Genomic DNA, 12107 nt, shown 5'->3' on the forward strand with positions numbered 1-12107 from the left:
CGAGCTCTAGCACATTGTTCAGCTCAGAAACACCTTTAAAAACCCCGCTCTGAATACTCGTCTGTCACCGCCTTGAACTTGAGACTGCACAGTCCAGAGTGGCAGGGAGGTTGCGACCCTGACTGAGCCAAGGGGGGGGCAGCTCTTTAACAAGCCGGAGAGAAGAAAAAAAATGACTGACAGGCCCGAGCAATAAAGCATGAAGTGGAATGCGAGGGTATGAAGAGCCATTGTTCGACAAACATCTCAGGAACGCACACAGAACCTTTTTCATGCTGCCGTTTGATTCAGCGATCTCTTATTTCCTCATGTCGGCTGGCTGCTTGTTTATTTCAGCCTGTTGCACCTGGCTTCAGCTGTGTGGAGGAGAGTCATTAATCAGCAGTAACAGCTTTCAGTCTTCTATATTAGATTCATTCAGAAATTTGTCACCAATTGCAAAAATGTACAAAGTTCTCTGGAATAAAGCAAATCTGAATGAAAGATTACGTGTTTTGGGGCCTTGGACACAGATTCTGCATTCTGCTAATAATTTGGTTTGGTTTCTATCCTCAGTCAAACTCACTTTCGTCTGTATCTCAGAGCCGCAGATAAAAAGAACAAGTTCGATTTGAAGTAAAGTATTGTTGCCTGGCAACAGCATTGAAAACCCAGCAGTGTCTGGGGGTCTGGGATTTTTTTTTTTAACTTTGTGTTTGTCCTCATCCACACTCTGTAATTGTGCCCAGCAGTATGTACGAGGAGAACTAAACATACTGAAATATGTTTTATCTCGCAGCTTATGGAATCACATTATTTGTTATGAGAGATGTTGCCTCTCATACTATTATTCGATGTGCTCTTGTGTCAGCAGGAGGAGTTCACAGGCACGTTTTGGCACACGACACTGAAACATTAAGCAAATTATGTTTAATGATGTTTAGATTTAGTGCCAGGGAGGACTGTGTTTCAGTGCAGATGCTTTTTAGTCCAGCTGTTTGTTTTGCTCTCTAAATGGATGCAGTGGAGTCTGGGGATTTGTGGGGAGGAACAGTGCAGATGGGCTGACCTTTGACCCTTTGTTCCACTGAATAAATGGTGGATTACTGGGAGGCTGATTCGCTCCCAGTAAATACAACTGGAACTCTGGTGCTCTCTAGTGGTGTGATGTTTAAACAAGCTTTTTAGGCGGCGAGACTGCAGGAGCAGAAGGATCAGCTGCTGTGTTTGCTATTGTACTTTTAACATTTAACCACATATAAGTGAGCTACATGACACATATTTATTTCAGAAACTACATTTCTCATGACATTAGGAAGACATAGAAAGCATATCTCACTCTGCCCTCCACTCTAATACAAAAAGGGTTTTCCCTCACAGTGCTAAACGCACAAACACAGAAAAGACGGCACTGCAGACAGTCACGACATTCATTATGAGAACACAAACATACAGAGTGCTTCAGCCCGACTGCGTGGGTGTAACCAGCTGCCTCTGCGAGCTTCAATGCATTGCATAGTCTGATTAGATGGATAATGACGAGGAGTAAAGTGGAAGTTGATGGGGTCAGGAGTTTGAGGGGAGCTCGACTCAGGCAAAGTTATTCTTGAGGAAGTTGATGAGTCCGTTGGTGGAGGAGTCGTGGGAGTGGACCTCTGCGGCGTCCTTGAGCTCCGGCTCGATCTTCTTTGCGAGCTGTTTGCCCAGTTCAACTCTAATGATGCAGAGAGGATGGAGACAGGGTTAGAAGAGAGATAGTGGGTCAATAAAGGGTTCAAACAAAAACACTGATCATTTAAGGCATATTTAAATTGTAGTTTTAAATAGAGTTTTTTACATCCTTATTTTTCCCAAAGCTTATTTTAGAGAGGACTTTCAAGTTTGTTTGCAAGATTGTACTGGAATAGGATGAATGCAGGTGATTGATTTCTCAGCTCTCATTGTGCATGCTGAGAGAGTTCTGCTCCCATTGGACAACTCCCACCGTTATAGCCATTTAGCGCTAAACATCACGCTTTCCCCTTTTAATTCTTAAAAAAAGAAAGTGTAAACTCCCGCACACTGTCTCACTGGCAGAAATTATATTTATGTGCAACGTTTCGGTACTAGACCTTCATCAGGCAAACAGTTTGTCAAAAAGAGCAGGACAACTTTTATAGGGAGTGGCTGCAAGCCTGTCCAACTCGTCCTATCAGGTCAGAGTCAATCAACACAAAAAATGAAATAATAAATCCTGTCATTGCTGAGTTTAAAGATAGCAAAGAGTCATCTAAAAAAAACAGAAATAATGTGTCCTATTTTTTTATATGCATACATTTAAATTAAAGGGACATTTTGGGTCCTCAAGGTAAACAAAAATAGTCATTATAATAAGATAAAAGTAAAAAAAGAGACACTGAATGAGAGTCAAAAAAGAACAGCTGAAATCAGAAATAGAAACAGACTATAATCTACAGCAAGAAAAAGGTCAATTGTCATTCAGGCTGAAATTATAAATGTGCATTTTCTATATGTAACCATGACTGCCAAAATCTGGCAGGGACCCTTTTAATTCTTTACAATCATCGTATTTAAAGTCACATAATTATTCTCCATGCATCAGTTCCCAATTGTCAAAGAAGCTTCATATTCAATTCAATTCAAGTCATTTAACCCTCGACTTTTTGAACTGCATGCATCATTCCAACAAACGGCTTGTGGATCATTTGACGCACATTTCCCCCAAATTCAGCTGCACGTTTTAGTATTTTTGGAAATACTGGAGACTCCAAAAGAATTAAGAGTTCTGTTGTTTTAAACAAATCTTTGCTGAACAGCATGTATGTAGGTATTTATGCAGTGAAAAAGTGTCTCACCCCCACTGGTCAAAGCTGTTGATCTCCCACATTACACCCTGGATGAAGATCTTGTGCTCATACATGGCTGTAAACAAAGACAAGAAGTATTATTATCAAAACAATGACGTGGTGGTTTGTGTGGACACAATCTGACCTTTTACAGTGCAGCATCACGCAGCGTCCTGACTAACTGTTAACTGCAGCACAAGGCTGTTTCGGGAATTTCCAAAATTGGATCACTGCTGTTACTTCTATCTATCATGTCCATTCAAAGCTCTCCTTAAAGGTATATCTCACTGTTTAATTTATAGTCAGTTCTTGCTGTGCAGTGTGGACGATGCAGCTCAGACAAACACGGCAGACTGCAGATTGTAGCAGGAACTGTTTCTGTTTTGGAAGAAGTATTTAGATTATCAACTTAACTTAAAGAAGCAACACCGCACCGTGAAAATACTCCACTACAAGTAAACACCCTGCATCAGAAGTACATTTAAGTGAAGGTATGTAAGTGTAATCAGCTACATTTGCTTAACGTCTCAAAAGACGTCCTGCATTATAAACCTTATTTAAGTATGTAGGTAAGTTCATCAGAAATAAAAGTGATTTTTCTGCAGAATAATGGTCAGTGTCCATGTTTTAATAATGTTTTTGATATAAAATTACTACTTACAGCTGCATTATTTTTTAAGTTGCATTTTACTGCAGTAGATGTTAAAATTGTTCTAAGTTTTACTACTTTATTTACGGTTGGTAGTTTAATGCTATAAGATCCTCATATGTTTGGAGCTCTGAAAATGACCATGTGGACTCTTGTAAGACTTGAGTCATGCTAAAACAGATACAAATAAACAATATCAAACTTCCTGTAAAACACCCAACAATATTAGTGGCTCATCATTGTTTGCTCTTACCTATAAGTGCTCCAAGTGTGAATGGAGTCAGTTTCTTGAAGATGATTGAGTTGGTTGGCCTGTTTCCTTGGAATACCTGGGTTAGACAAAGAGAAACATTCTGTAATACGTACCACACAAAACAGACTTGTTTGGTCTATTCATGGTCACTGGGGGGCACTGCCTCCTGTGCTTTGTGACTAACTCTGGAACTAACTGCAGTCTGCCTTTAGCACTTCCTCATGCCAAGCATGATTTATTGTGTTGTAGTCACATGAGATAACTGCCTGTCCTCATGTTTGAGTTGAATTCATTTTTTACTCACTTTGTGTGGCAGGATTTTTTCCAGAGCCTCTCCGCTCAGGCCGCTGGCCTCCAGCTCCTTCTTGGCCTCCTCTGTGGTCTTACCCTTCATCAGTGCTTCTGTCTGGGCCAGGAAGTTGGCCAACAGGATCTACAGCATCATCATAAACACAGACACACCTTCAGATGTACAGTCCAGTAGAACCTATGTTTTACACAGAGTAACATACTGTAGACATCAGTCTTGCTAGCCACAAGTCGCTTTTTTGTACCCTAATGCCTTTCAGATCTTTTTTATGCTCTTTTTATGGGCATAGACTGTGAGGAGCCAAAGATTCATCCATCCATCTTTTATCTAAACCGCTCATTGGGCGAGAGGAGGGGAACACCCTGGACTGATCGGTAGTCAATCACAGGGCTGACAGACAACCTTTTACGCTCACAACCACACCTACAGGCAGTTTTACAGTCACCAATGAACGTGAGAAGCATGTCTTTGGACTGTGGGAGAAAACGAGAGTGCCCAGAGGGAACCAACGCAGCTTGCAAACTCCACACAGAAAGACCCCTTACATCCGAACCGGGATAGGAACTAGGAACCTTCTAGCAGTGAGGCGACAGCGCTAACCACTGCACCACCATGCAGCCCGAGTCAAATAGAGGAGAATGTAAGAAACTCTTGAATTCATACCATGAATACATAACTGTAAGTAAGTAAACTGTAACATGAAAAGTGTTTGCAGCATCATGCATTCAACAAATACTTAAAAAAAACTTCCCTACAAGAAGAAGCAAAAAAATCCTGTCAGTGGTTCTACTCTTTTAAAGCAGCGAGGAACTTTTCCCATTCAGCACACTGCTGTAGAACACAGTGGTACCTTGTGATGCAGGCTCTCTCTGATGGGATGCTGTGTCTGCGCAGGGATCAGGAAGTCTGAAGGCACCATGCGTGTTCCTGAGTCAGACACAGTTTGACTTCATTAGACATCACACCAGCAATACACAGACTCATGGCATAAGGCTAACCACCTAGCAATGCTGCCGGTAAAGGTAGGATAATAGATACTTAGCTGGTTAAAGGTATAATAAGTAGGATTTTCCTAGAAAAATAAAATGTAGACTTTTACAAATATAATATAAATCATCACTTATAGGCCTCTATATATGTGTGTTGGTGAGTGTGTGTGCAGACCCTTGTGAGACCCTTCCCTCTGCATCTATTCTGTTGTTTTGCTTTGCATGCAGGAGGGGCGCTGTTGTGGTTCCCTGAGCCAATCACAGCGTATAGGTGAGTGTGGGAGTGGTTCAAACTAGCAACTGGGCCCCATTCAGAGTGGCGAACATGGCGAAAGAGCGATGCAGAGTTGGCCTTCTTTCTGTTGGACAGGTAGGTGCCTCAAACCAGGTAGGACAAGCTAACCGGCGGTTACCATGCTAGCGCAAAGGAAACCGTGATGCTGTCGGTGTTAGCTCGACGGGGTGGGCGTGTTCTCGTACGAGAGAGTGAGAGTGAGCTTCTGGTGATGAAGAGCCCAGGAGGTGGAGCCCAGTTTGAATGTGTTGTTGACAAAATGCAAGAAAAAATCCTACTTATTATGTCTTTAAGTCTTATAACTGAATGAGTAACTAACCTACATGTCGCTGTGATTGAATGATGATGTTTGGTGGTGTTACCTTGGTGGATGAGCTGGTAGAAGGCATGCTGTCCGTTGGTTCCTGGTTCTCCCCACACAATAGGCCCAGTGTGGTAGTTTACACGTGCTCCGTGGTTAGTGATGTACTTTCCATTTGACTCCATGTCACCCTAGATAACAAACACTTATGAAAACTACTGGATGCATTTCACTCTCTCAATTGGGTGTGGACCATTAGCACTGACTAGTTTTATGCTTTGTTCATGTGACCATGCAGAAATATGATTTATGCACGAACACATCCTCTCTTTTGTCAATTGGATTGATGTTGCCTGAGGAAGATTTACAAGACAGTTCAACCTAAAAAAGAATCCCCTTTTAAATAACTTATTCTTCTCTCAGGTGTTTCTGTGAGCCCTGCTGCATTGTGGGGGCAGACCTGCTGGAAGTAGGCGGTGAAGCGGTGCATGTACTGGTCGTAGGGCAGCATAGCGTGGGTCTCAGCGTGGAAGAAGTTGATGTACCAGATGCCCAGCAGAGCCAGCAGGACGGGAGCGTTCTTATCCAGAGGAGCCGTGCGGAAGTGGTTATCCTGCAGCAGTGAGAGGGAGGCTAAATTACATTCATATATTCTGTATGTGAATATGAAATAAATATAGTTTTCTTCACTAGAGAGACAGAGAGGTGCCTACCATCCAGTGAGCGCCTGAAAGCAGCTTTTCAAAGTTGTCGAAGCCTGGTGAAGAGATGTGACAGGAAAGTTAAGTGACTGAATAAAAATGTCAAATGAGAGTTGTATTTTGAATATGTCTCCTGCAATATAATGAAAAGAAATTCTTGTATATCACTTTAGACACAGTGTATAGATAGTCTGTTACTGCGGCATTGCGGGGGTTGACCTATTGGACGTAGGCAGTTAAGAGGTGCATGTACAGGACAAAGGTTAGCTTAGCGTTGGTGTCCGCGTGGAAGAAGTTGATGCACCAGATTTGATAACCATAATATTTGATGCACATGTTTATGTTCCGCTGAGATTGATTTGTAATAACTGTAGTTATCCCCTCACTTTAAATGAAGTGTCTCACTCTCATCAGTCCAATACTTTGGTTTACAACTTAATACCAAGCAGCAAGCGCCGGTGCTGAAAAGTGAAGACAATGCCAAGTGCCAAAAACTGCAGTTCCTCAAGTGGCCACTTGAGGCTGGCTCTAAAAGTGAGAAAATCTCAATTAGGCCCCATGATAAAAATGCCCAACTTAACAGCAGAATCAAACATCTTTACAGCCTCATAGACAGGCACTAGTTTTGCTTCTCTCCAGCTCCAGCCTCTTGTCCAAATATGGTCATTTCTGGCTCCAGAAAACAAACAAGGCAACAGCCAAGTTGCCAAACTCAAGGCTTCAAAAAGGCAGTCGCCCCTCCAGTAGGTGACTTTACAGTGGAAATGTCTAATATATACTCATCCATCCTACCTAACATCTATACCGCTTATCCTGTTCAGGGTCGCGGGGGGCTGGAGCCTATCCAAGCTGTCATTTATGCGAGAGGCGGGGTACAACCTGGACTGATCGCTAGTCAATCACAGGGTTGACACATAGAGACACACAACCTTTCACACGCATTCAATTCAATAAAGGCAATTTTCGAGTCAACAATTAACCAAACCACAGCATGTCTTTGGACTGTGGGAGGAGGCCGGAGTACCCGGAGGGAGCCCACGTGTACGCAGGGAGAAAATGCAAACTCCACACAAACTTCGAACAGGGATTCGAACCAGGAACCTTCAAGCTGTGAGGTGACAGCACTAACCACTGCACCATGCAGTCCATTTATACACAGTCTATGCAAAATATTTGCTAAACTAATAACAGTTATACATGCTTTTAAGATGCCAGACCTTATATATATCATAAACACTTTCAGCAGCATGTTAGAATGCAAACATTAGTATGTAGCTCAGAGCACCAGTGTGCCTTTGTACAGAGTGCTGCTAGCACGACTGAAGACTGGCTGTAATGTAGTAATAGCACGTTTGAAATTCATTCCTTTAGATGATCTGGCTTTGCATTGCAATAAATAACCTGTAATATGTTTTGTCACTGTACATACCGATGTGCAGGGCGATGGACATTCCAATTGCAGACCACAAAGAGAAACGACCACCAACCCACTGAAAGAAAAAAGAGACAAGACAGGCTTCAGAAGGTATTTTCCGTGACTCAAACAAAACTCTTTTGCAAATGTGGGTTTTAATTAAATAGAAAAAAGCTTTAGACACAACAGAAGGTGCTGGCAACTGCAAGACAAACAGTAACGTAATTAACCATAAGTCACACAGTTTTGTGTTGTACTGCTTTTACACTCAGGATGTAAAATATGTATATCTTTAATTAGTAAAATAAGTATTTTAACTAGGCTCTTTATCATTTAGCTTTTAATCTTTGAAGTCCTGTCATGTTCGGTGAACTTTCTTCCCTCTCTTATTTGCAGAAACTTGTGTATACCCTGTTCACGAGATGAGTGTTAACACTGGCAGCCATTTTTCCTGTGACATAAACAGCATATTATAGCTGTTACCCTTTAAATACCAACAATGTAACTAAATGCAGCTCTATGACCTTTGGTGAGACCCAGCCTTTACTGTAACCTCTGCAAGAGAGAAGGTCGCTACCAATAATAACTGAGTCTGAAGAGTGGGGCTTCTGATTACCCAGCAGCTGCTGGCCAGAGCTTCCGACCCACCTACTTCACAGGTCAAAAGTCTAGCTTATTTATAGCTGCTGCCTACGGCCTCCATCATCCACAGTGTGCGGATGAAGACAGGACCCGCTGAACACAGTGTGCTGCAAGGCTTAAAGAGCACTCACATCCCAGAACTCAAACATGTTCTCTGTGTCGATGCCGAAGTCCTTCACTTTGGGCTGAGGGGGGAGACAGAGAAAAACAGGACGGTTATTACAGATATCCAGACAGAGAGAAGATTTAACCTAAGGGATGTTAGATGACTTACTCCGTTTGTGGAAAGGGCCACGAAGTGCTTGGCGACAGCAGCTTTCTGTTGAAGCAGAGAAAGGATGTGATCGAAGGATATTAATCAGCTAATTTCCAACATGTTGCTTCACTGTTATTCTGCTGCATACTCACGTCTTTGGCGTGTTCGAGGAACCATTCTTTGGCCGACTCAGCGTTGGTTATGGTCTCCTGGGTGGTGAATGTCTTTAAATGGAGAATAGGACAAAATACACAGATAACCAAGTGTCAAGAAGAGAACGTAACCACTGTGACGTCACTACTACTAATCGTCTGTGAACCCCCTCAAGTTTGCCATTTTTCCATCACCATCACCATTTTTTTTTTCAACCAGAAGTGACCATATTTGGAAGACTTTGTGCATGTGCATTACTACCTCTCTATCCTGGTTGACAGGCTGCCTTAGAAGTGACTTGTCAATCACTGGCAGCCACTTAAAGATATAATCTTGAAGATTTTCATTTGAATAAATGTCTGTTAAGTCACTATCTATCGCTGAATGAGGTAACACAATGGTGATTGAGCCCATGTCTCACTGATGAAAGCCTTTGCATTTGCAGTATTACAGACTGGGTGTCTGGGGTGACATTCGCAGAAAAAATCACAAGTGGCGCCCAGTTAGTGACGCGTGGTTGCAGCAGTGGTTGGTGTGCCAGAGAGGTTGAACAAACAAACAAAGAAAAGATGGATGACTACAGATACAACTTCAAAAATAAGTGACAATCCAAAGAAAAAGAAGCAAATTGGACGCTCAGATGAAGGCAAACAGTCTAAAAAGGAAAGCGACCGTCAGTGAGGAAAATCAAGAGTAACAAAGGGAGCCAACCGTGGACGTTTGGTTATCTGGGAAGTGTACCCCCATGATCGCTTTTTATTGCGATAAGATGCCGCAAAACAGAACAAAACTGAGAACTCCAAGATTATATCTTTAATAGGAAAATAAAGTCAACAATTAATGTCATGCTATATTGAGGAAGACTTGAAACTGAAACCATAAACTCATGAGGGAAATGTTAGGTAATAAATGAAGTAACATGTCGGGGCATTTTCCCATCTGTTCTCATACAATCTGACATCTTTTTGCAACCAGTTGAGTCGACCCCTTCTGGCTAAAAGAGAGAATGCAGGTTTAAGGCCCTGCCGCATTGGCTTCACTTTTGAGACCAGAAGCTACGTCCGTCTGCGTAAGTCTTCTTATATAAAATCTATAGAGTTTCATTAGAAAATGGCACATCAGCTGACAAGAGAAAGTAAAGATCTCCTTGTCTGTGTCTGTGCTTTAGGATGTGAACCACTACATTTAAGATAAAAACAGGGATGCACTGTCTTTTAAAATAGCTGTAGCTGTTCTAGCAATACATCCCTTATGCCAAGAGGGCTGATATGAAAGACGTTCAGAAAAGTGACATAACATTGGCTCCACTGCCTGGAAAGAGCATCCCATAGTGTGAAGCACAACCAGATTCATCTGCCTGAAGGGAAGCTTAATTTACAAGTTGCTTGTCCATGTAGGATGTGGTTCAAACTGGCTGTGCTCAGATGAATATAAATCAGAGAGCAATAATCTGGTGCAGTATTATGAAATCTGCTCTGTGTAAAGCAGCTACCTTGGACGCGATGATGAAGAGGGTTGTCTCAGCGTTCAGCTGTGCCAGGGTTTTGGCGATGTGAGTTCCATCAATATTGGACACAAACCATACGCGCGGTCCTCCCTTTGAGTACGGCTTCAGGGCCTCGGTCACCATCAGGGGGCCCTGAAATTCAAATCAAGTCAAGTTCAAAGTCAGATGGCTGAGCTCAGGGCAGTAAAAGCCATCAGTGATGTTACAGCTCGCTGAATTTCTGCAATAAAGACATCAAAAAAACTTCCATAAATTGCACTCACAAGGTCAGACCCTCCAATGCCGACATTGACAACATCTGTGATGGCCTTTCCTGTGAAGCCCTTCCACTCTCCGCTGCGAACTCTCTGCAATATGAAAAACACAATCCTCTTAAACTTTAACTGGATTTTTCTACAAAATGCTGCTGGCTGCATCAATGCACTTTTATGAGCAGGTATACTGAGATAAGTGATTTCACTCACATGACAGAAGCCCTTCATCTTCTCAAGAACTTTGTTGACTTCTGGCATCACATCTTTGCCATCAACCATGATGGGAGTGTTGGAGCGGTTCCTCAGAGCCACGTGGAGCACAGCGCGGCCCTGCAGATCAACAGCATCAGGAAACACACACACACTTACACTTTCACTCAGCATATTGATTCTTACTGCGGGTTTATTATACTGTTGGTGCTAAAGATTATCCAGCTGTTACATTCACTTTATGCAATGTTTAATTCTCAAATGTGCAAGAGCCCTCATGTCACATGGTGTACATGCTGCGTCGCTGTTTCACCCCACAGGGGTAAATGTCAGGAGGTAAACATTGCTCTAAGTCGAGTTACAGCTGACGTGTGTGACAAAGAGCACCTCAGTGAAGTTGATCTTGTCTCCTTTGAACATCTTGTCTCTGGCAGCTTCAATGCCTCTGGACTTGCCCTGAAGAAGACATTAAATGTTCAGATACATACCACAATAAAGACGTTGCATATTGTGGTTATGAATCAAATTGATGAGCAATGCCTCACTCGACAGAAAACTTGTGTACATCAAAAATAGTTAAATGGACCCCTATGCTGCAACCTTACAGCACGTCAGATCTTAATACGTTTTTATTATAAGGCTGCTTATAATAATCATATCAACATTTTTAACATGCATTAAAAAAGCAGCTGATATTAAGTGTGAAGATGAATTTACCAGATCAACCAACATCTTCATGACGTCATCAGTGATGAGGTTCTTGGAGTAATCCAGAAGAATGTCTCCATCCTCTGTTTTCAGTGTTAAACTGTTAAAACAAAGGACGTAATGACTTTATTATGTTAACAGTAATATGACTCCTTGCTTGAATGGCGGTTTGACATTTAGCTTTCAACATTATGTAATCAAACAGGCCATTATCATGTGAACTTGGATGCCAATAGATTATAGAATCTGCAAACTAGAACTCATAGATGTACATGCAAAATATCTGCATCCTGTTCAGGGATGCTGTGTATATTTTTATTTTAAAAGATATAACTAGTTTCAATGGGATGTCTACCTGAGCTTGTTGAACCTCTCCTTGTCAGCCTCAAACATGTGCCTCATGTTGAGGTTCAGGGCGTGGGCTGTGTACCAGTCCTGCAGCTTTTGGAAGTTGGGGTCCTGTGTGAGTGCCATGATGTCCGGAGGGGCTTGCTGTGCTCCGCTGTGCTCAACTATCCTGGTTGAGTGGGAGCGAGCAGGTCAGAAGGAAAGCTTTTTGAAGGGCGTCCAGTCCAGACTCACACTTGCCCCTCCCACAAGAGACACACTATCTGCAGGCCTCGTGCATGTCACACCTCCA

At 42.4% G+C, this 12107-nt stretch overlaps 1 protein-coding gene across 1 annotated transcript; it reads right to left on the bottom strand.

Moving 5' to 3' along the window:
- Nucleotides 1-1247: 1247 nt before the first annotated feature.
- Nucleotides 1248-11983, bottom strand: gpib (glucose-6-phosphate isomerase b). The gene is made up of 18 exons (XM_069672226.1): nt 11823-11983; nt 11477-11567; nt 11147-11215; nt 10760-10879; nt 10559-10642; nt 10281-10427; nt 8788-8859; nt 8654-8698; nt 8511-8564; nt 7753-7813; nt 6336-6379; nt 6083-6235; nt 5684-5813; nt 4888-4964; nt 4032-4160; nt 3728-3803; nt 2835-2901; nt 1248-1693 (listed from the first exon to the last, which is right to left on the bottom strand). Exons 1-18 carry the CDS (start codon nt 11939-11941, stop codon nt 1570-1572), a joined length of 1662 nt encoding a protein of 553 aa, XP_069528327.1. The 5' UTR covers nt 11942-11983; the 3' UTR covers nt 1248-1569.
- Nucleotides 11984-12107: the final 124 nt, after the last annotated feature.

Source organism: Semicossyphus pulcher, unplaced genomic scaffold (genome assembly GCF_022749685.1).
Source record: "Semicossyphus pulcher isolate SPU_LCO1_2020_fin unplaced genomic scaffold, fSemPul1.0.p SCAF_1, whole genome shotgun sequence".
NCBI lineage: Eukaryota > Metazoa > Chordata > Actinopteri > Labriformes > Labridae > Semicossyphus > Semicossyphus pulcher.

Coding starts and splice junctions, on each gene's coding strand:
- gpib (XM_069672226.1), bottom strand. CDS start 11,941: ATGGCACTCACACAGGACCCCAACTTCCAAAAGCTGCAGGACTGGTAC. Junction 8,860..10,280: donor TCTTCATCATCGCGTCCAAG/GTAGCTGCTTTA, acceptor CTCCATTTAAAG/ACATTCACCACCCAGGAGAC. Junction 3,804..4,031: donor AAAAAATCCTGCCACACAAA/GTGAGTAAAAAA, acceptor TGTCTAACCCAG/GTATTCCAAGGAAACAGGCC.